Raw genomic sequence first — 24,124 nt, forward strand, 5'->3', positions numbered from 1 at the left:
ATGCACATTGATTTACCCAGATACTAGTTAAGCACACACCATGCTCTCTTAGGCCATTTATTTGCTTAGAAGCTTCAGAGGTCGGGTCCTAACAGGGACTAGGCACCTCCAACAAAAGATTACTTCAAGGCCGGAGCCCTCTCCTGGCTGAAGAGTGACTACAAGATTGACTGTGATTAATTTATAACCTAGTAGGATCCACAACGGCGCCAGCCCCTTCACCAAATGGGACAATAATTCAAGAAGGTCCACTGAAGCAAGTCAGGCCACCTGGCACCTCTCAGTCCCCCCTGCCTCTTCTGCATTCCAAACCCTTTCTGTAAAAACCCCCGCGTTCCCTCCACAAACTGAAGAGTGGAACTGCTCTTCCCCTTGCCTGCACAAATAATAAAAGAGTATCACTGTCATCATAACTTATTATTTTGCCTTCTTTCCATAAGTGGCCGGACTCTTTTTGCGAGTTAATCCCCAACTTGATCTGTAAATTTAGTGTAATCACAATCAAAATTGTACTGCACGTCTTCTTCTGTAGAAATTGACAAATTGATTCTACAATGCATACGAAAAGGCAAAGAAGCTAGAAAAGCCAAAACCACACCAAAAGCAGCCAACTGGGGACTTGCAACTCACAATTTTAAGACACAGGTACAGCTCAAATAAAAAGGACCCTGGGAATTGGCGTAAGGATGGCCATAGCTCAGTGCACAGAACAGACTCCAGAAAGAGCCCACACATGCACAGCCAACTGCATCTTGATGAAGATGCAAGGCGATTTCATGGAGAAAGAAAGGGCGCAGGAACAACTGGATAATCATGTGGGGAAAAAACAAAAACGACAAACTGAGCTTGGACTCCACATCCAAGATTCACTGAAAATGGATTACAGATCTAATCATGACAGCTAAAACATAAACTTACACAGCAGAGCTTCTCAACATCACACCATTGACCACTGGGCTGGAATGACTCTTTGTTGCAAGGTCTGTCCTGTGCCTCCTACCTGAGGCATTTTGTGGAAACCCAGCCCACCAAGACACCTGTGCCACTGACAGAAAGGGGGGCAAATTCATGCCCAGCTGAGCCCTGCTGGTCTAGACGAAGGGCAGGTCCAGAGATGTGTTATGGAGTTCCTTGATAAAAATATTACTCTCTAATGGTGCAGGGACTACTAGATATCCATATGGCATAAAGAAATAAATATTTACCTCATACCATACATAAACATTAATTCAAAATGGATCACAGACCTAAACATAAGAGCAGAGCTTTTAGGTTTCAATAAGGAGATAATAAAAGCAGTCACAGACACCAAGGTAGAAACAACAGTAAGATTCTCATCAGTTAACTATGCAAGCCAAAATAAAACATGTTATTTCACACAGGACAACAAATAAACATGGTTTTTTACATGTCTTTCTATATAGAACACAAAAAGCACAAACTACAAGAGCATAATTGATCAACAGGACTTCTTCAAAATTAAAATTTCCTATTTGAAAGACACCATTTAAAAAAATCAAAATAGGGCTGGGTGCGATGGCTCACACCTGTAATCCCAGCACTGAGGTCAGCAGTTTGAGACCAGCCTGCTCAACGTGGTGAAACCCCATCTCTACTAAAAACACACAAACAAAAAATTAGCCAGGTGTCATAACACGCACCTGTAATCCCAGCGACTCGGGAGGCGGAGGCAGGGGAACTGAATGAAATTAGCCAGGCATGGTGACACGCACCTGTAATCCCAGTGACTCGGGAGGCTGAGGCAGGAGAACTGAATGAACCCAGGAGGCAGAAGTTGCACTGAGCTAAGATCGCACCATTGCACTCCAGCCTGGGTGACAGAGCGAGATGCAGTCTCAAAAATAAAATATAAAATAAAATAAAATAAAAATAGGAACCACATACTATAATACCTAACCCTAATAAAAGACTTGTATCCAGAAGTATCCATCTAAAGAAGGCTTAAAACGCAACAAGACAAACAATGCAATAATACAACAAAAACAGATGAGAGACTTGAGTTGGTATTTTGCCAACACAGATACGTAAGTCAAGTGTACAGCATCGGTCCTCAGGCAACGTGAAGTAAAGACACCATGAGTTACCACTACACACCCAACAGAATGAAGATAGAAACACTGAAATAACCATTGTAATGGAGGATGTGGAGGAACTGATGGGAATATAAAATGTTACAACTATGGAAAATAGTTTGTGACATTTGTTAAAAAGTTAAATGTAGATTTAACATATTAACCAGAACTTCCACTCCAAGAAACTGACCCACTGAAACAAGCCCACACAGACTTGTATACACGAAGGTTCCCAGAAACTTGATCTGCAATAGCCAAACGACCATCAATAGGGATAAACAGCCAAGGGGGAATCAATAGGTGAATGGGTAAATAGCCAAACAACCATCAACAGGTGAATGGGTAAACAGCCAAATGACCCTCAGTAGGTAAATGGCTAAGTCACCACAGTGCGGATGAATCTCAAGACTGTGACAGTGCGGGGCCAGGTCCCAGCAGCGGTAACAAACTTCAGAAGTTTGTGATGCATATTAAAGCTGAAAACCACTGATCTAGACAATCAGAATAATTTAAATGACAATTATTGCTGTCTTTGGACACCCAACATCTACTCATTTTTTTGTTCTGGGATCTCTCCCCTGGAGTCTTGGTGAGTGGTGAAGAATGCCTCCTGATGCAGGGAATATTTAAATGTTTAAAGTGGTATTTGCCTTCCCGGCCATGCGGCCAGGATTCTGCTAGTCTTTGGCTGAGGAGTGAGTGCCACAGCAGGGGTGGGGCCAACCGGCCCTATTTTAATTTTTTAAAATGGTGTCTCCCTACCTCTCTAGCTGGGTGCAGAAGTGACATTGGTGTTGGAACACTGCAGGAGAATTCTGAGCAGAAGTGCTAATTAAAATGTCAAGTGCCTGGTGGCAATCACAGGGATTCATCCTCAAGACTAGCTGAGAGTTATGGCTTTCAACTGTCAAGACTGGCTCTCTAGTTCTCCCAAATACACTGGGGGCTTAAACAATGTAGGCTCAGGAATGTAGCTCAAAACCGTAGATCCTCACAGTCCAACAAGGCAGTGAGAGCTCCACCCATCACAACCCATTCCAGGCAGAACGTAGGAAAGGTAAAGATACACAGGTAACTTTTACGGTGCCCATGACAACTTCACTATTTATTGGAAGCACCTGGACACATGCCCACATGTAGGTGCAAGCAATGCTGGTGAACGTGGTCTTTATTCTGGAAGGGCATGTACCCAGTGACAAAATCAGAGATAGGATTTCTGTGGAAAAAGAGGAGAATGAATAACAGGGGAGAGACCAGCAATCTCTCCCTCACATACTCAATCGCCCATCTTAAATTTGCACAAATTCTTCCAAATAAACGACTTTATCAACACTGATAGAACTGTATTTCCATTATCAATGTCATTCACTAATTCAGAATATGGTTTAGTCAGCCAAGATGTCTAGAAAGTCATTTTCAAAATTATCCGAATTAAGCTGTAGTATTATTCCACTCCCCACCTTCCATTTCTCAGATCCCTTGGCAAAACCTTACCCTGAATGCTCATAACTACAGTAAGTCGTCCACTTCTTGTACCGTCTTAGAGAAATACAGGCACAGAAACACTGGCATTTCTTTACTTTTTTGCTCAGGGGCTGAGGACAGAACAAGCATGAAATTTAAGCTGCACTAATTTCCAACCAACTATGAGGTGGTCCACGAGGGCCCACAGGATCAACCGTGACACAGAATCTTTGACTGAGAGGGCCACGAGCATGGGGCCATGAAACAATCGGCATCCACAAGGTGGGCGAGAGGTCAGGGCAGCATAGGAGGCTGTCAGCACCACTGCTACCAGAACAGCTCTCAGAAAGAAAAGACCCGAGTAACCGTGGTTTGCCTTTAGGCGAAGCTACTTGGTGTCTGTGCTACTCACGTTCACAGCCACAGGACCCATCTCAATACCCCACATAGTCAACATGAAGGTTGGACACAGAGACTGCTGTGGGCCCTGCCCCGTGCTCTCCACTCAGGGAGCATGTTGGGAGTCCCTCCCTGGGACACCGCACCTCACTCCTGGCCATAAAGGTGGGCTTTAATATTTTCTTTTCTTTTTTTTTTTTTTGAGACAGAGTCTTGCTTTGTCGCTCAGGCTGGAGTGCAGTGACGCGATGTCAGCTCACTGCAACCTCTGCTTCCTGAGTAGCTGGGATTACAGGCATTCACCACCACATCTAGCTAATTTTGTATTTTTAGTAGAGACGGCGTTTCACCGTGTTGTCTAGGCTGGTCTTGAACTCCTGACCTCAAGTGATCAGCCTGCCTCAGCTTCCCAAAGTGCTGGGATTACAGGTGTGTGCCACCGCGCCCAGCCCCTAATACTTTCATATAAACAAATGGATGTTGTCATTGCTTTATTACTCATCGTTTCCAAGCAATATTACATATATAAAAGTCATTTTAAAAACAACCAGGTTTGCTAGAAAAGTGTTTTTTCTTCGAATCATGGATTTCCACACTATTCATACCTGGAGTCCTTTATATTAAATATATTATTTACGCAGGCACTAGCAAAAATTGAAGAAGTTTTGAGTTCTCTACTCCATAACCTCCACCTTCCCACACTCCCACAAAAAAATCCCACCCTTTTGCTATTATATGGGTTATTAACATTAAAAACAATAGGAAAATACACAGGAATTTCATTTGGAATCCCTTTTCCCTATTTTACATATCTGGAGATGTTGGCTTGGTTATGAATTCAAAAGTTCTCCCAGAGTTCTTGATGATGATTCATAGAGAAATCTGAAACACAAATAAAGAAATATTTAGCTACAGAAAAAGTGATTAAATTATCCAAATGTACATTTTCAAAACTATAATCTAAATATGGTTTGCAGCCAGATGCATTTAAAAACAAAGTTGAAATAACCTATAAATGTTTCACTAATTGTTTCTCTGATGTCAAATGGAGTCAGAATCCCCACAGGAGTCAGGACACACGGCACTGGACCACAGGCTCCGGCTGACGGTGGACACCAAGCACTGCCAGGCAAGGAAACGTGCGCACTGGGCAGTGTGCCATGCTGGTGAGCAAAGAGGACATAGGCTCTTCCTTTCCAGCACCCACAGTTCTCAGCCTATTTCTCTATTACACAAGAAAACAAGATAAAAACTATGTGACCTACCAAGACACTCTACTACCATGACATGTACCTACTGCCTCGAATAACCTGAGGCCTTTAGAAAAACCTCACTTTCCCACTCCCCTGCATCCCTGTCCCTCAAGGCGAGACTCTTTCTCCTCATGTCCTCCCCAGCCCCACCTAGGCCGTGGCTTTGGCTGAGATCACTGAGTACTTTCTCTGCCAGACGTTGTCCTCACTTCCCTGGCAGTGTGCCTATTTTAAGAATCACTATTACTATTAGACAGGTAGCATATCACTGTTCCTTTAAACACACGTATTTACAAAGTGTGTGGCTCACCATGACTTCCCTTTTTTATTGTCCCACAACTCCTACTTGGTTCCAATGCATGCTTGTTTGATGACAGTGCACTCCAAAGTAGTCTCCTCAGAGAAGGAATACAGAAAAGCTCATCTCTGAATTCCTCCTAGACACAAATATATCTACCCTCCACTCCAAATGATATCTCAGCGAGATTTAAAACTCTTACAATCCTATTGTCTTCCTGTGTCCAGCACTGCAAGTGAGACTCACGTCTACCTGGTCTTCCCCTTGGGAGAAAGACTGCTGTCTACCACAGCGCCCTGTAATGTCAATGCGAGTCACATGTGTCATTTTACATTTTCCAGTAATCACATTGAAAGAGATCAAAGAGTACAATGGATCAAGACCTTGTTTTTACTTTTTTTTAAAGCAAAATTCATCTTAATATATTTTATTTAACCCAATATATCCAAAATGCTTCAACTTGTAATCCATATAAAATTACTTGTGACATAGTTCATATTCTCTTTTCCATTCTGTCTTCAAAACCTGCATGCACTTTCTATGAGGGCCACACTCAGCTTAGACGCACCAGGTTTCAGGTGTTCAGCAGCCACTGTATTGGTCTGCATGAATCTAGAAAAATTTTAAGATTTTCTCTTTATTCCTGGAATTTAGGAATTTTATCCATAATTATTTAACTGTGATTTTTTTCCATCAATCCAGAATTTAGTGAAAGAAAAAAGGGAATCTGTGTATCTTTCTTTAGCTCTGGGGAATTTTTTCCTATCACTGTTGAATCACTGTTTCTCCTTGATATTAGGTCTCTCAGGCCTTTTCCCCCTCTCATGAGGAGAGGTCACCATCCTCGTGACCTCTCCTCATGAGTACTTATGTTCTATGTTCTGAGACATCTCTCCAAATTGATCTTTCTGGAATTTGACTATCAACAGCAGTGTGTCTGTGACACATCAGCTCTAGACTGTCCTTTTGGGGTTACAGTCGACTCTTCTTCAAAGATTCTTATTACTCTCCCACCACTATCACTCTGGAAGTGCCTGGGTCACCCTCTGTGTGGTTATTTCTGCCTGTGTTGAACTAGGGGCGAAGGCACAGCTATGTGGAGGCCACCACACAGTGACACAGGAGACTCTGGGTGCCCCATAGCTCCTTCACTCTCCCAGCCTTGCTGGGCCTCTTCTAGACCTGCTGCCTCAGGGTCTCCTGCCCATTCCCTGAGTCCCCCAGGAGAAGAGAGTGCTCTCTGTCCACAGCCCAGGTTCTGCCCACCTGTCAGCTCAGCAACTGCTTGGCTCAGCAGCAGTGCAGCCAGAGTCCAGACAGAGAGGAACAGGGCCCAGGAAGTCATGAACCCTCCAAAATCTAAAATTAATTTTTTTTTTTTTTTTTCAGAGAGGGTCGTGCTCTGTCACCCAGGCTGAAGTGCAGCAGTGAGATCACGGCTCACTGCAGCCTTGACCTCTTGGGCTCAAGCAATCCTCCCAGCTCACCCTCCCAAGTAGCTGGGACTATGGTGCACACCACCACATCCAGCTGATTTTTTTGTAGAGATGGGGTTTCACCATGTTACCCAGTCTGGTCTTGAACTCAGCTCAAGCAATCTGCCTGCCTCAGCCTCCCAAAGTGTTGGGATTACAGACACCATACCTGGCCTAAAATTAATTTTTAATTACTCAAAAATAATATTGTCTCCTTAAGTGAGCATGAATTTAAAAATACTTTAGAGAAAAATGTTAAGTTAAAAGTACAGTTAACCCTCACTATCTGTGGGAGATGTGTTCCAGGACCCACCAGATACTAAAATCCACAGACGCTCAAGTCCCTGGTGTACTGTTTGCATATAGTCTACCCACATCCTCCTGTAAGCTTTAAATAATCTCTAGACTACTTACAATACCTAATACAAGGTAAATGCTATGGTAATAATTGTTATACTATATTGTCTATATACTATATTGTCTATATTGTTATACTATACTAATAGTTGTTATACTATATACTATATTGTTTATACTATATTGTTATGCTATATTAGGGAATAATGACAAGGAAAAGTCTGTTCATATTCAGTACAGGCACAACCATCCATTTTTGTCCCAAATATTGTCAAACTATGGTTGGCTGAATTTCTGAACGTGGAACCCATGGATACGGAAGGCCAAGTGTTCTCATTTACCAGGTAGTAAATAGCTACTCACACTGACCTAAGTCTAGACTGGCAACAAGAATGACTCTTTATCATTCTCCTTTAATAGACAAGCTAACTGAGGCAGAAGTGGTAAAGCAAACTGCCCATGACTACTCAGCTGGGAAGGGCAGTTTGGGTTTAAACCCGGGTCATTTTTCTCCTGCTACTGGTACACTACTGCAACACTAAAAAGATATTCCACTATACTTCAAATGTTCTCATTCTTCTGTTACCTGAAGAACTGAACACACTATGTTGACCAGAGAAATAAGACCTACTAAAGAACAAAATGAAGGAATTTTAAAGTTGGAAGGGACAGTGACAAAAGCTTAGACAAAAAGCTCCCTGGGCCAGGTTTCTCCTGCTGTGTGTAACAAGACACGCAGACGATGTGCAAGTCCCCTCAGCACTAACGTCTGTCAAATGTGTCAAATACGAGGACTCAAAACTTTGCCACCTTTCCTTCCATCTATGTCAGGTCAGGGTCACATGTTGGTGATCACAGCCACAAGAAACACAGGCAGAATCAATTTTCTGAGAAAAACAGTAAGATAAAAAGACAATGTATGTATTTATTAAAGGGTGGTTTTATATATAAATAGTTTTAACAGTAAGATAAAAAGACAATGTATGTATTTATTAAAGGGTGGTTTTATATATAAATAGTTTTAAATTACCCACACCAAGTTCACTGGGTATGGATGATAGAAGCATACCATTAAATAAGCTATAAAAAGCATCCAGCCCCAAATTCATTTAAAAAAAAAGGACTGTTCAAATTAAAGCAGAATAAAATGAATTGGTATTCATTTATCAATACCTGATAACAAAAGTGAGGCCACTTTTTCAGGGAGTGCTCTTTTCCTTCAAGGTTTAATGTTGGCACTTACATTACTGTACTATTAAAGTTGCCTGCAAGTACAGGCACAATTAATATCGGCAAGTAATTTGCTTGTAATATGATTAGTGGGGAAAATTCATGAGGTAACACAAACCTTAAGAAATATATTATTTATATTTGTAATTTATTTCAAATTACAAATTTATTACTATCTTGATACTATTTATGAAAGCAATAAACTTAACATACTTGACATTTAAATGCACCAGTGCACTGGCAAATGCACATTGTTTCTCCTCGGAAAATGTCCAGTTTACAGGATGCTATACGGGACGAGGCAATGAAAATGCAATGAGATGCCGATTTTTATTTAGCACCCAACAGACCAGTCAACAGAATACTAACCCTGAAAACCAGATTAGTTGTTAAGAAAATGTGCACTTTTAAATCAAGCTCCACTGCCTAAAATATTAATTGGAGCAAGGGGTTCCCAGACTCTTAAAGCTGTTTACTTGTTTTAATGTCTCTAGTGCAACATTAAATCAATAATATTTTAAAATACAGTCGTAAATCTTAATTGTTTATCTTCCATTAGATTGATTTTTCTTGTTTCATCAATTTGTCAGATTGATTTTTTTAGACACTGGTTTCTCTATAGTTTGCTTCTTGCATATTTAGGTAAGGGGCCAATATTTCACAGTCCCAACCTATTTATTTTCTAAGATGTTTCCTTCTTAAAGGGAGGAGCTCTTTTTTCCATCTGTGTATCAGCTTAGTAGAGAGGATGGCATGCAGGTGAAGAAATAACGGAGAAACAAAACACTCCATCCCCAGTGTTCTGTGCATGTCCTTTTCCACATTGTAAGTTCTGAATTTCTCAGGTCTTCTCTTCTCTCAATGTAACTAACACAATTCAAGTAGTTAGCCTGAAACTAAGTATAAGTGGAAATGCAAGGCATTCCTAATAAGAAACCAATGTTTCTCTTCCATCTTCAGAATAGTGTACACTATTCTATATCCAAATAAGCCTTGCTTGGCAACATTATTTCTTTTTTTTTTTTTTTGAGACGGAATTTCACTCTTATTGCCCAGGCTAGAGTGCAATTACTCTATCTCGGCTCACTGGCAACCTCTGCCTCCTGGGTTCAAGTGATTCTCCTGCCTCAGCCTCCCAAGTAGCTGAGATTACAGGCATGTGCTACCATACCCAGCTAATTTTTGTATTTTTAGTAGAGACGGGGTTTCTCCAGGTTGGTCAGGCTGGTCTTGAACTCCCGACCTCAGGTGATCCACCCACCTCAGCCTCCCAAAGTGCTGGGATTACAGGCATAAGCCACTGTGCCTGGCCAACATTATTTCTAATAAAGAAAAATGCTTGGACTTTTGAGGTTGTTACTATATCCTGTGAAAACAATTTAACATTCTTACAGTTGGTAATTCTGGTCATCTTGTTTAATCTTTGTGTCTAATGAACCATTTACATTGCCACTTATTTTCTGAAATGCACAAGTGCTCCTCTGTCATCCCCAAATCAGACCACTGCCCTAAAAATAAGCTCCTAAGACCAATAGTTTGTTGGGTTTCTCCTCTTTCTCCTCTTCTCCTCCCCCCCCCCCCACCCCTCCTCCTTCTTCTTTTTAGACAGAGTCTCACTCAAGATTGTAGTAGCACAATCTTGGCTCACTGCAAGCTGCGCCTCCAGGGTTCACTCCAGGGTTCATGCCATTCTCCTGCCATTCTCCTGCCTCAGCCTCCCGAGTAGCTGGGACTACAGGCGCCCGCCACCACGCCCGGCTACTTTTTTGTATTTTTAGTAGAGACGGGGTTTCACTGTGTTAGCCAGGATGGTCTCGATCTCCTGACTTCGTGATCCACCCGCCTCAGCCTCCCAAAGTGCTGGGAGGGTTTCTTCTTAAAGTATATAGTTGCAAAGTCTAACCTGATTAAAACTAGCATAGTGGACACGCAATCATTTTTAGAATAAAGTACATAATTGAATGCATTTCATTCACTCAGTCACTAGAAGCCCAAACCTACCCACCTGTTTTACTGCCCAGTTCAACATCCCATCACCATGGGGTGCTGGAAAACCACTGGGGAAGGAGGGGACTTTCTCCAGGTTTCTGTAAGGCCCCCCTTTCTCCAGAGGACTCTGACAGCACAAGTAGCACGCCAGACAACTATGCCCACAAGCCCCCACCTGATCCGAGCCACACACAGGAGCCCACAGTCCTCAAGAGTAGGCTTTCCAGCTCTGGCTCCAGTAGCTCCCCCAGCACCTCCCCTGGGACGGCTCCACACCCCCCAGCCCACCACCCACCCACATGAGTGGATGTCCTCAGGTCCCACAGAAGGCTGCTAGCCATTTCTTCCATGTAGGAAGCCAGGTCTCCCTCGGGGGGCAGGGGCTCCTTCCTTCAGGGCGCTCACCTGGGGTTGGAGGTGTTCTCTTCATCTGCTACTCCAGTATTCTCTAGACTTCTCTTTAACTCTCACTAGCCAATAACCCATCGTGCCAACATCCCTATAAAAATCCCTGACACTCAGCCGGGCACGGTGGCTCACCCTATAATCCCAGCACTTTGGGAGGCCAAGGCGGGTGGATCACTTGAGGTCAGGAGTTCAAGACCAGCCTGGCCAACATGGTGAAACTCCGTCTCTACTAAAAATACAAAAATTAGCCGGGCATGGTGGCGCATGCCTGTAATCCCAGCTACTCAGGAGGCTGATGCACAAGAATTACTTGAAGCTGGGAGGCAAAGGTTGCAGTGAGCCAAGATCGCTCCACTGCACTACAGCCTGGATAACGGAGGGAGACTCTGTCTCAAAAACAAACAAAAAGATCCCTGACACTGAGCTTTCCCTATCCGAATCACTGCATGGTTTTGGTCTCCTCCTAGAACCTGACAAACACACAGAAAAACATTGTTTTTTGTTTGTTTTTGAGACAAGTCTTGCTCTGTTGCCAAGACTGGAGTGCAGTGGCGCAATCTCAACTCACTGCAACCTCTGCCTCAAGCGATCCTCCCACCTCAGCTGCCCATGTAGCTGGGACTATAGGCACATGCCACCACACCTGTCAAATATTTGTAATTTTTGTAGAGATGAGGTCTTGCTGTGTTGCTCAAACTGGTCTTGAACCCCTGAGCTCAAGCCATCTGCCCACCTTAGCCTCCCAGTGTTGGAATTACAGACGCGAGCCACCATGCCCAGCCAACATTGTTATCTCAGTACCTGACAAAGTGGACTAAAGACAGACCCTTTATTAAAATAAAAAGGTCAATTAATCAAGAACATATAGCAGTTCTAAACTTATATGCACCTAATAACAGGACCATAAAATATATAATGCAAAAGCAGTCCTAAATAGGATACTTGGACAAATCCACAAGCATAATGAGAAATTTAACCCAAGTCTCTGTAGAATAACTAACAAAAAATCAGTAAATACATAGAAAAGTTGGGGTAACACAATTAACAAATGTAAATTGATCAGGTGGCACTCCACCTCTCTAAAACACACACTCCTATGCACAAGCACTCACAAATGCTGTGTGTGAGCCACAGAGCCAGTCTCAAACGTACAATAAAAAAAGACAAAAAAGAAATGGTGTTAAAAGCCACAGTAAACATAAACATCATTATCAAGCATAAAACCACACACACTTTGGTTTTCATCTGGACAATACCCAAAATTAGACTGAGGTGTTGGGGTGGGTTGATACCTTCAAACAGGGAGAGAGGGGCCATGTTCAGGAGGTGTATTCTTTGATTTAGGTAGTGACTGCATTTTTTTTTTTTTAAGACAGGATCCCACTCTGTCACCCAGGCTGGAATGCAGTGACGTAATCTCAGTTCACTGCAGCCTCAACCTCCTGGGCTCAAGTGATCCTCCCACCTCAGTCTCCTGAGTAGCTGGGACCACAGGCGCATGCCACCATGCCCAGCTAATTTCTGTATTTTTTGTAGAGACAAGGTTTCGCCACATTGCCCAGGCTGGTTGCGAACTCCTAGACTCAAGCAATTCACCCGCCTTGGCCTCTCAAAGTGCTGGGATTATAGACATAAGCCACCGCACCTGGCCTGTGACTGCATTTTATGACAATTAATTCAGTGGTACACGTATTATTTACATTCTTTTCCATATGTATATCTCAATGAGTAAATTCTATTCCATTAAAATTAATAAACAATGAATGAAAAATCACAAGCCATTTTGTTAATAAATTTAAAAATCTAGATCAATGCAAGAAATTGTAAATTACCAAAATTTATTCAGGCAATAATAGAAAATCAGACCTGACTAATAACATAAAAGAAATAGGGAAAAGTCATCCCAGAATTCTGGGGACATGTTCCACAGCATCGGACGTGATTTAAACGGCTCCACAACACTGAAAAGGGAAAAGTTACCTTCTAATGCTAAGAGCAACTAACACTGAAAGCGAAACTGGTAGAGGTCCTCCTAAAAACCAAAACCAAAACCAAAACTACAGAACAACCAACAGCCACAGAATCTTATCTGAAACCTAATGCAAATATTCTCAAATAAAATATTAGCAAACAAAATTTTAAAATGAGGCTGTTTTGATAGAACGAAATATCCAAGAACTGTGAGACAACTGTAAAAGGTGTTAACATGTATAATAAGAATTTCAGAAGGAAGAAAGGAAGAGAAGAAATATTTGAGACAATAATAACTGAGAATCTATCCAGGAAGCTCAGAGAATACTGAATAGAAAAAATGCTAAAAAAAAAAAAAAAAAAAAAAAAAAAAAAAAAAAAAAAGGAAAGAAAATCACCCCTAGGCATATCATATTAAACCTACAGAAAATCAAAGAAAAAGTACTGAAAGAAACCAGACAGGGAAAAATACACCTTATCTACAGAGGAACAAAAAAGAATTATATCCTATTTCTCAGATACCACACGAGCCAAGAAGAGAGTATAGTGAAATGTTTAAAGTACAGAGAGTGGCCGGGGGCGGGGGCTCACCCCTGTAATCCCAGCAATTTGGGAGGCTGAGGCGAGTAGATCACTTGAGATCAAGAATTCGAGACCAGCCCGGGCAAACTGTCTCCACTAAAAAGTACAAAAATTAGCTGGGTGTGGTGGCGACATGCCTGTAATACCAGCTACTCGGCAGGCTGAGGCACAAGAATTGTTTGAACCTAGGAGGTGGAGGTTGCAGTGAGCTGAGATCACACCACTGCGTTCCACCCTAGGCAACGGAGCAAGACTCTGTCTCAAAAAATAATAATAAATTAAATAAAGTACAGAGAGAAAAAAATTCACCAACTAGAATTATAAACTACACAACATTATCCCTGCAAAGAAATAAAGAAGAAATAAAAGACTCCCTGACAAACCAAAATTAAAGGAATTCGTTGCCAGTAGACATGCCTTGAAAGAAGCATTAAAAGAAGTTCTCTGGAGGGAAGGAAAAGAATATAGGTGTCAGGATATTTGGATCAACACAAAGAAAGGAAAGCATCAAAGAAGGAGTAAGTGAAGGTAAATACTTTTATTTTTCTTATTCTTTTTTTTTTTTTTTTTTTTTTGAGACGGAGTCCCGCTCTGTCGCCCAGGCTGGAGTGCAGTGGCCAGATCTCAGCTCACTGCAAGCTCCGCCTCCCGGGTTCCCGCCATTCTCCCGCCTCAGCCTCCGAGTAGCTGGGACTACAGGCGCCGCCACCTCGCCCGGCTAGTTTTTTGTATTTTTAGTAGAGTCGGGGTTTCACCGTGTTAGCCAGGAGGGTTTCGATCTCCTGACCTCGTGATCCACCCGCCTCGGCCTCCCAAAGTGCTGGGATTACAGGCTTGAGCCACCGCGCCCGGCCTATTTTTCTTATTCTTAAATGACCTAAGATGTAGTTTGTTTGAAATAATAATAGCAACAATATATTCAATCATATATGCTTGTCTGCTTATACCTAAGCAAAATGAATGACAGCAACAATACAAGGAACGAGAGGCAAGGATTAGGATTATTTTGTTATTATAGGGTACTCACCCTACCTGCAAAGTGGTATAGTGTCATCTGAAAGCAAACGTGGATTAGTTATAAATGAAAACTCCAACTCTAAAGCAACCACTAAGAAAGGTTAAAAAAAAAAAAGTATGCTAGTAATGACAATGGCATCATAAAATGTTCAGTTAAAACCACAAAAGACAAAAAAGGAGTGGAAGACAGAAACAGGAACAAACAACAAGGGGAACAAATAGAAGGACAGTAACAAATCTAGCGGACATTAATCCAACTACATCATTGATCACTTTGAATATGGTATATATGCACCAATTTTAAGACAGGTTGTCAGAGAAGATCAAAAAACATGACCCATTTATATACTGTCTATTAAAAAAACACTTTAACAATAAAGACACATATAGATTAAAATTAAATTAGCTGGGTCTGGTGGTGTGTGCCTGCAGTCCTAGCCTATTGGGAGACTGAGGCAGAAGGACAGATTGAGCCCAGAAGTCCAGGAGTTAGAGCCCAGCCTGGGCAACATAGCGAGTCTTCATATCTTGAAAACAAAGGAAATGAATGGAAAAAGATATACCATGCTTACTCTAATCAAAACAAAGCAGGAGTAGTAGTATTAATTTCAGACAAAGCAGAATTCACAGTAAGAAGAATGATCAGAGATAAAGAAAAGCATTACATAATGAAAAGAGAGTAACAATCATCAATGTGTGGATCCAACAACAGAGCATCAAGCTATGTGAGGCAAAAACTGACAGAACTGCAAAGAGCAACAGAGAAGTCAATTATTATAGCTGCAGACTATAACACCCTCTGTCAGATCCAACAGGTAGAAAATTAGGAAGGACACAGTTCAACCCAACAACATTGTCAACTGGATATAATGGACATCTAAGACTACTTCATCCAACAACAGTAGAATCCACATTCTCCTCATGCTCACGTGGAACACTCACCACGACAGAACACATTCTAAGCCATGAGACACACCTCCACGCATTTAAAAGAATGGAAATAATACAATGTCTGCTCTCAGGCTACAATGCAATTAAAACAGAAATCAGTAACAGAAAGCTGGAAAAATCCCCAAACACTTGGAGATTAAAACAACGCAACTAAATAGATCAAAAAGGAAATCACAAGAGAAATTTAAAAATATTTTGAACTAAATAAAAATGACAGCACAGTTTATCAAAAATTTGTGGGATGAATAAAATGAAAGCAAGAATGATAGAAAGGCCAAACATGGTGGCTCACACTGGTAATCTCAGAACTTTAGGCCACAGGAGGATTGTTTGAGCCCAGGAGTTCACGAACAGCTTGGGCAAACATAGACCCCACCTCTGCAAACAAATGTTTTTCATTAGCCATGCATGGCGGCACGCTTCTGTAGTTCTAGCTACTTGGGAGGCTGAGACGGGAGGATCACTCGAGCCTGGGAGGTTAAAGCTGTGATTGGGCCACTACACTCCAGCCTGGGTGACAGAGCAAGACTCTACCTCAAAACAAAAAACAAAACAAAACAAAAACTGACGGAAGAAAAACGACAAAAAGAGAAATAGAAAAAAATATTTAAATGTGGGATGAAGCAGGGCTTAGAGGAAAATTTACAGCATTGAAAGTACATACTAGAAAAGAAGAAAAATCTAAAGTCAGTCATCTAAACTTCCACCTTAGAAAAATAGAAAAAGAAGAGCACATTAAATCCTAAGTAAGAAAAACAGAAACAGTAAAACCTAGAGCACAAATCAATATACTTGAAAATAAGAAATCAACAGAAAAAAATAAACAAAACAAAAAGCTAGTTCTCTGAAAATATCAATAAAAATCGATAAACCTCTAGCCAGGCTAACTAAGCTTCTGGACAGCCCATTGCTGTGCAGAGCCTGCAGGCTACCAGTGTATTCCTAGGGCCTCCCGAGTAGCTGGGATTACAGAAGCGCGCCACCACACCAGCTAATTTTTGTATTTTTAGTAGAGACAGGTTTCACCATGTTGGCCAGGCTGGTCTTGAACTCCCGACCTCAGGTGATCCACCCACCTTGGCCTCCCAAAGTGCTGGGATTATAGGCCTAATGTTTTTGTTTTCAGTAGAGGTTTTACCATGTTGACCAGGTTGGTCTCAAACTCCTAGCCTCGTGAGATCCACCCGCCTTGGCCTCCTAAAGTGCTGGGATTATAGGAATGAGTCCCTGTGTCCAGCCTAATTTTTGTATTTTCAGTAGAGATGGGGTTTTACCATGTTGGCCAGGTTGGTCTCGAACTCCTGGATTACAGGCGTGAGTTACCGCGCCCAGCCTACAAACCAAATTTTCTAGTAAAGTGAGCATTAAGTGTATTGTGTCTATAGTACAAGCCGACAGTCTATAAAAAGCCACACTTTGGAAGTTTATTCACAAATTAGCAGTTTCTGATTTGGAAAACCTTTCTCCAGAGGAAGCAACTATGGAGAGTGGTTTGTTTCCCAGGCAAAGGTGAATTTCCTAGTGCAGAGCTTTACAACGCTTCACCTATTTAGCTCATAAAATAGCGAGAAAAAATTATTTGTGGTTGATATAAAAGTCAAACACAATCCAAAACAGAGTCTACAGTAAAATGTAGAGCATACCAAACAGCACACAATAGCAGAAACACCTAGCTGGAAAGCAGCCCTAGGAATACACTGGTAGCCTGCAGGCTCTGCACAGCAATGGGCTGTCCAGCAAGGGGGAAATTACACACATTCAGAGGCTCTGGAGGGACCGCCCACCACCATGTAGGTATTTGTCCGCGAGGTATCTATCCTTGGGAAATGCCCATGGTTTCAATAATGCAGCAACCACCAAAAATAATGTCTGATTTTAAAACCATATAAAATACATTTGTATGCCCTCACTTTTCTACAGCAGAATTTTGCAAATGACAATTTCGTTTTGTTTTTGAAGACAGAATTAGCAAGTAAATTAAACATACCCTAAAGGTCTTTGCCAACAGAAACGTTTTTCTCTTTACAGTCCCTAGTCTCCTAACCACCTGGTGTAAGCAGCAGAAAGGAAAACACAACCTCATGCAGACCCAAAGAATAATGAGCAGTTTTAGATGATCACATCTGGTGAATATCTCTGCTTTACCTTTCAATGCTATCCTCTTCCAAAGTAATTTCCATGAATGTCTTTAGTTTTCTGTGAACAGTGGCTGCAACCTCCCTCACTTTTGAACTTTTATGTTTACCTGGGAAAATTATATTAAAAGACAGAAAAGATTTTAACATCACTACACAAAGACAAACATTCCGCTACACACGTGGTCCAACTTCCCTAAGCTGGGCCTCCCTATCTTCCCTTTGAAGTAACCTACATACTGACCTGCGGAATAGTAATTCTCCCTTCTATACGATGTTGTAAAGATCAAACAAACATTTACTGGGAAGAAGAGTTCAAATGGACCTCACCCCATGAAGCCATTAGAGGAAAGGTTATGTCCATGCCAGCAAACCAATCCTGTTTCAGAGTCCTTCCCATTTAACTATCGCAGGTAGTTAAGGATGTACTAAGGGCAAGGCACCTGGGAGCATCCAACATCTGTCCTCAATGTCCTCCTGGTGGTGATCTCAATGCAGGGGGAGTCCCTGAGGGAAGTCTTTTCTTATGCTCAGCCTGGGTCAAACTAGTTAAGGAGTATTCTTATCAATCTGCAGATATCCTATCCATTTAGGCTTACAGGGAGAGTTTGTTTCAATAGGAGCACTCCCTATCTACAATGTATCATCTTTGAAAATGATTTCAACATTAGTAAAACTGAGCAAATAACAGAGAAAGGTAAAGGCAGTCAGCCTGCAGGGATGTTACTACATTTATACTGAGCTAAGCATCTTATACATATCTCCAATTATTTTTCCAGTACTCTTTGAACTGCTAGGGATATTCAGAATAGGCAAGACTAAGGCTTATGAGAAATAGTAGATAGATCAAATATTAACACCAAAATATCCATCATCAACCAAAATAAATTCAGATTTTAAGATACAGGTAACACATCAAATCAATAGAAATTCAATGCTGAGGCACAGAGAGGAATACTTAAATGGGTCCAGTGGCAAAAGGTGAAAACGAATAGGACCTCTACCACTGAAGAGTGAGCAAGCTGACACAAAAACAGATGCAGGGTGGGCTAAGGAGAGGAAGCCCAAGTGGACAGCACTGTGTCCAGCACATGAGAAGGCAGGGAGTGGAAAGGCTGGGGGACACTTGAGCTGGCCAGGAGTAGCCGAGTGCAGGGGCTGATCCCCAGCATCCCATGACAGCACCTGTGAGGTACACCAGCCACCTTCCAGATGACGGGGGGGAAGGTAACCAACCTGCATTAATAACCAGGATAATATGCACAGCAGCCGTGAGGCACACAATGCCTTCAATATCGTCAGAAGCCACACACGCCTTTAATTCATCCAAAAATGACCTGCAAAACAATCAACAAACGTCAAAATTACTGGATCGTATAGAACCTATTATAGCAAAATAAGTACCACCAAGGTTCAACCACAGCCACAAACCCCAGTTTGCAGGAGACATGGGAAGCTGACTGAACTTGCCCCATGCTTTTCATGGACAGCGTGCCAGATTGTACAGTGAGACATTAAAACTAGAGGATGCTGCTGGGCACAGGGATGCTGTGCTGAGTGAAAAAGGTTACTCTGTATACCCTCAATGCACACAGAAAAGATTTAGTATGTTGTTGAAAGATGACTCATAGCTGCTAAAGATGGTGCTTTTAAAATTTTTCACTGAATGTATCTGTTATTAAAATTCGACAGGTACCAGACATCTGTAAAGCAATTCCCTCTGTAACCTGTCAGCCCTGCATGCACCACAGCAAACTCTGCAATTCTGATCAAGTGACATATGGACTAGAAAATGAGTAGCAGCTGCATGTTCAACGAAAATGGCACCGGTATTTAACCTTGTCAAGTGTTTTGAAAGCACACTTGGTAAGAAGTATTTTATGAAACATTAACATTCTATGTTCTCCCTTAACTGAATTTCAGTTATGAGAAGCATAACTAACCAGAGACTATTTAGACGGATATTCTTTACAGAAAGTTAGAATTTTTCTCTGTGTAAGTTTAATGTAAATATTTCTAATTACTGATAAAATGGAGAGAAAATTATATGAAACATTTTTCTCATAGAAAAGAGTGTAGCTTTGAAAAACTTGAGAGTAAAAGGAATAGAACAAAAGCTGCTGAGAGCTTACAGCCACGATGAGAGTTTCAGGACAGTAAAGAGAAAGTGATTACCTGACCACATTCGAAGACTTTATTATTATTCCTATTAAACACCTTGAAAATGGTGGAAGATCAGAAAGATGCTCTGGAGGAGTTAGCTCTTCTATGTCAGAAACCTAAAAAAGTTCCAGATCACAAGTTGTAAACAGAGACTAGGCTCCTCACTTGTAAATTACCCTGCTTTGGGTGTTCTTCAACACCTAAGAAAAACTTTCCAGAAATTCAAAAGAATTATTTTTATTACCTGTTGAAATGTCTACAATAATTATGAATAATCTATTATTATAAACATAAGTGTGCTGGGCGTAGTGGTTCACACCTGTAATCCCAGTGCGCTGGAAGGGTGAGGCAAGAGGATTGCTTGAGGCCAGGAGTTCAAGATCAGGCTAGTCAACATGACAAGACCCTGCCTCTATAATAAAATTTTAAAATTAGCCAGGCATGGTGGTGCATACCTGTAGTCCCAGCTACTTGGGAGACTGAGGTGGGAGGATCACTTCAGCCCAGGAATTTGAGGCTGTAGTGAGCCATGTATCATGGCAGTCCAGCCTGTATGACAGAGATCCTGTCTCAATATGACAAAAAAAAAAAAAAAAAAAAAAAAGCGAAGGTGCTTATTCAGTGAGACAAAAATAAAGAAAAACAGACATGCTACTCAATGGGCCTTTTGTCAAAAAGTCTTTATCTCGTTATCATCTACTGTAAATAATGTGCTTTTATGCTAAATAAATTTCACATTTTACTCCTGTCTAAACTGGTGTTTCTCAGTCTCAGCACTACCGACCTGACCAGCTCGTTCTTTGGGGGATCGGGGGCCTGTGCTAGGTGCTGTTGGAGGCTGAGCAGTATCCCTGGCCTCCACCCACTCAATGCCAGGGGCACGTTGCCCACCCCCTCACCCAGCTGTGCCAAACAAAAATGTTCCTATACATGGTAGTGTCCCCTGCAGGGCAGAACCCCACAGTGAAGTACTGTAAGTTTAGAGCCACAAGGCCACCTGCCTGGACCTGTGCTCTTAATTATCAGCCTTTTGAGCTTCAATGAGCCTTTCACCATGGAGGAATGAATTCCACAAGCTCCTCAGAAAGTCCAGAATTCCTGCTCCAGGTGGAAACTTAATGCCTTTGTTTTCCACCTGTAATAGCTGAGGCATGAATATGCCTATCCCACCCCTGTATCTCTCCACCACTGTATTTGGCTCAATTCTTGGCTATCTTAGGAGATTTCATTTAGGGATGACTAGACAACACTGCTTTTTTTTTTTTAAGAGACATAGTCTCACTCTGTTGCCCAGGCTGCAGCGCAGTGGCGCAATCACAAATCATAGCTCTCTGCAGCCCTGAACTTCTGCTTCAGTCTCCTGAGCAGCCAAAACTACAGGCATGTACCACCATGCCCAGCTAATTTTTAAACATTTTTTAATAGAGGCAGGGTCTCACCATGTTGCCTAGGGTGGCCTCGAACTCCTGGCCTCAAGCGATCTTGCTGCCTAGGCCTCCCAAAGTGTTGGGATTATGGTGTGAGCTACCGTGCCTGGCCTAGACAGCACTTCCAATAAGTCTTCCCACACTTCCTCTGCTAGTATTATAATACAAATTTGAAAATTTAAGTCAATCATCACTATATATCAAATAGCACTGTTTCTCATGAAAATATTTTACATCTTAAAGTGATTGCTGTAAATGCATTTCTTAAACAGTGAGATAAAAGACTATTGACAGATTAAAACAAAAATAACAACAGCATAAGGGATGGGAGAACACAACTGGAGATTCCTACCATGCAATGGACAAGCATAATTTCTGAAGGTACTGAGACAAGTTAAACATGCATGCTGAGATCTCTAGAGAAACCACTAAAAAAAAAATTACACAAAAGATAATATAAAGTCAACAGAGATAAAATGGTGTAGTAAAAACACTTGATTCATCAAAAAAGTGATAGGAAAGAAAAAAAACCAGAAAGACTAATAGAAAAGACAGACTGATAGAAAAGAAACAATTAGGCCGGGCGCGGTGGCTCAAGCCTGTAATCCCAGCACTTTGGGAGGCCAAGGCGGGCGGATCACGAGGTCAGGAGATCGAGACCATCCTGGCTAACACGGTGAAACCCCGTCTCTACTCAAAATACAAAAACTAGCCGGGCGAGGTGGCGGGCGCCTGGAGTCCCAGCTACTCGGGAGGCTGAGGCAGGAGAATGGCGTGAACCCGGGAGGCGGAGCTTGCAGTGAGCTGAGATCCAGCCACTGCACTCTAGCCCGGGCGACAGAGCGAGACTCCGTCTCAAAAAAAAAAAAAGAAAAGAAACAATTAACATTAACTTAAACCCAAATCTATCAATAAATTCATTAAAGTCAAATGGACTAAAAAAAAAAAAAAAAAATAGAAGGGACTATAAGCACACCAAATAGAAATCAGAGATTGTTGGACTAGATTTGCATAGATATGCTATGCAAACACAAGCACAAGAAAGCTGGTTTGGCTATGAAAATATCAAAGTAGACTACATGAGGAGTCAGAGCCAGAGATATTTCACAATAATAGGAGTCAATTCATCAAAAAGAAAAAGCTCGGCAAATGGACACAGCTATGTTCCAATAAGGCTTTATTGATGCCGGGCGCGGTGGCTCAAGCCTGTCATCCCAGCACTTTGGGAGGCCGAGACGGGCGGATCACGAGGTCAGGAGATCGAGACCATCCTGGCTAACACGGTGAAACCCCGTCTCTACTAAAAAATACAAAAAACTAGCCGGGCGAGGTGGCGGCGCCTGTAGTCCCAGCTACTCGGGAGGCTGAGGCAGGAGAATGGCGTAAACCCGGGAGGCGGAGCTTGCAGTGAGCTGAGATCCGACCACAGCACTCCAGCCTGGGCGACAGAGCCAGACTCTGTCTCCAAAAAAAAAGACTTTATTGATAAAAAACAGATGGTGAGCCAGGTGTGACCCATACGCCAAACATATTTTTTAAATCATTTTTAGCTACACAGCTCACTGGAATAAACAAATCCTAGTTTTTATTCTATTGTGTATTCTAGTAATTACTTTCCAAACCAAAATGATCTCCCTTCAAGCTTTAAGGAAGGCCTTAAATTCTATTTGATGTTTTAGAATTTAGTTAACATCTTTTTTTTTTTTTTTTTTTTGAGGCGGAGTCCTGCACTGTTGCCCAGGCTGGAGTCCAATGGCATGATCTCAGCTCGCCCGGCCAGTTAACATCTTTTTATTTGTCATGATTTTATATCACAAAATTTATGATGTAAGTATTAAAAATGCATATAATTCAATGACCTTCCCTGTCAGATTTTATCTTTTCATACAGAGAAGGTCTTTTCTCTATACGAAAACATGATTTTTTACTTTTCTTGAGAGGTGAAAAGAACACCCTGAATATTCCACGTGGGAAAACACCACTTTTTGTTTTGCCTTGAATTATCATCCTGATTATATCACTCTTTAACCAAATAGGCTAATAACTTCTGTATTAATAATGATCTTCAATTCATCTACAGCTACTGTAGGAAAATAAGATAGTCAGTAATAATGAATAAATTGTCTGTTTAAACTGATATTAGCTACATTTTTTTTTTTTTTTTTTTTTTGAGACAGAGTCCTGCCCTGTTGCCCAGGCTGGAGTCCAATGGCATGATCTCAGCTCACTGCAACCTCCACCTCCCGGGTTCAAGCAATTCTCCCACCTCAGCCTCCCGAGCAGCTGGGGTTACAGGTGCGTGCCACCATGCCCGGCTAATTTTAACTTTAGTAGAGACAGGGTTTCACCATGTTGGCCAGGCTGGTTTCAAACTCCTGACCTCATGATCCACCTGCCTCGGCCTCCAAAGTGCTGGGATTACAGCCATGAGCCACTGCGCCCAGCCTAAACTGACATTAGAAGGTTGACTATCCTAGCTTAGAAATGAAAAACAGGTGGGGGAGGCTAATAATATAACATGCAAAGATACGCGAACTATTCCACAAAAGCAGTCCTAGAGTAGTCTTGTATTCTGCTCACCACTGATTACAACTACTTCTGTCCTTTTAGGAGGGAGAATAATCTTAAGAAACTTATCAACTCATTTAAATCTCCTGAATGTAGCATAAAAGCATGTTTAAATGTAAGGACTACATTTCTGTTTTAATCAAGAGTGATAACATCCTTGGTACATGTTTCACAATAGTCACACGAGTCTAAAATACTAACTAGCTATCAAACTCTGAGGTGTAGCTGCTAGGAAAGTACACCACTCACTCAAGTTTGAAAATTCTTAAAAAATACTTTGAGAAACGTAGAGAATGTGCTGCTAGTAGAAACACCATCTTGTGTCATCAATAAGAGGCACAGCA

At 41.7% G+C, this 24,124-nt stretch overlaps 1 protein-coding gene across 2 annotated transcripts in view; it reads right to left on the bottom strand.

The window, feature by feature from the left end:
* Positions 1-4,431: 4,431 nt before the first annotated feature.
* Positions 4,432-24,124, bottom strand: part of NCAPG2 (non-SMC condensin II complex subunit G2) — a 73,778-nt gene continuing 54,085 nt past the window's right edge. Inside the window, exons 25-28 of one of the 2 annotated variants that reach the window (XM_030933203.1) lie at positions 19,798-19,901; positions 18,859-18,959; positions 17,633-17,732; positions 4,432-4,838 (exon numbers count right to left, since the gene is read on the bottom strand). In XM_030933203.1, the coding sequence (XP_030789063.1) occupies positions 4,787-4,838; positions 17,633-17,732; positions 18,859-18,959; positions 19,798-19,901 (357 nt within the window). In that variant the 3' untranslated portion in view covers positions 4,432-4,786. The remainder of the gene's footprint in view (positions 4,839-17,632; positions 17,733-18,858; positions 18,960-19,797; positions 19,902-24,124) is intronic. The other variant, XM_030933204.1, reaches the window with a different exon arrangement.

Source organism: Rhinopithecus roxellana, chromosome 6 (assembly GCF_007565055.1).
Source record: "Rhinopithecus roxellana isolate Shanxi Qingling chromosome 6, ASM756505v1, whole genome shotgun sequence".
Taxonomy (NCBI): domain Eukaryota; kingdom Metazoa; phylum Chordata; class Mammalia; order Primates; family Cercopithecidae; genus Rhinopithecus; species Rhinopithecus roxellana.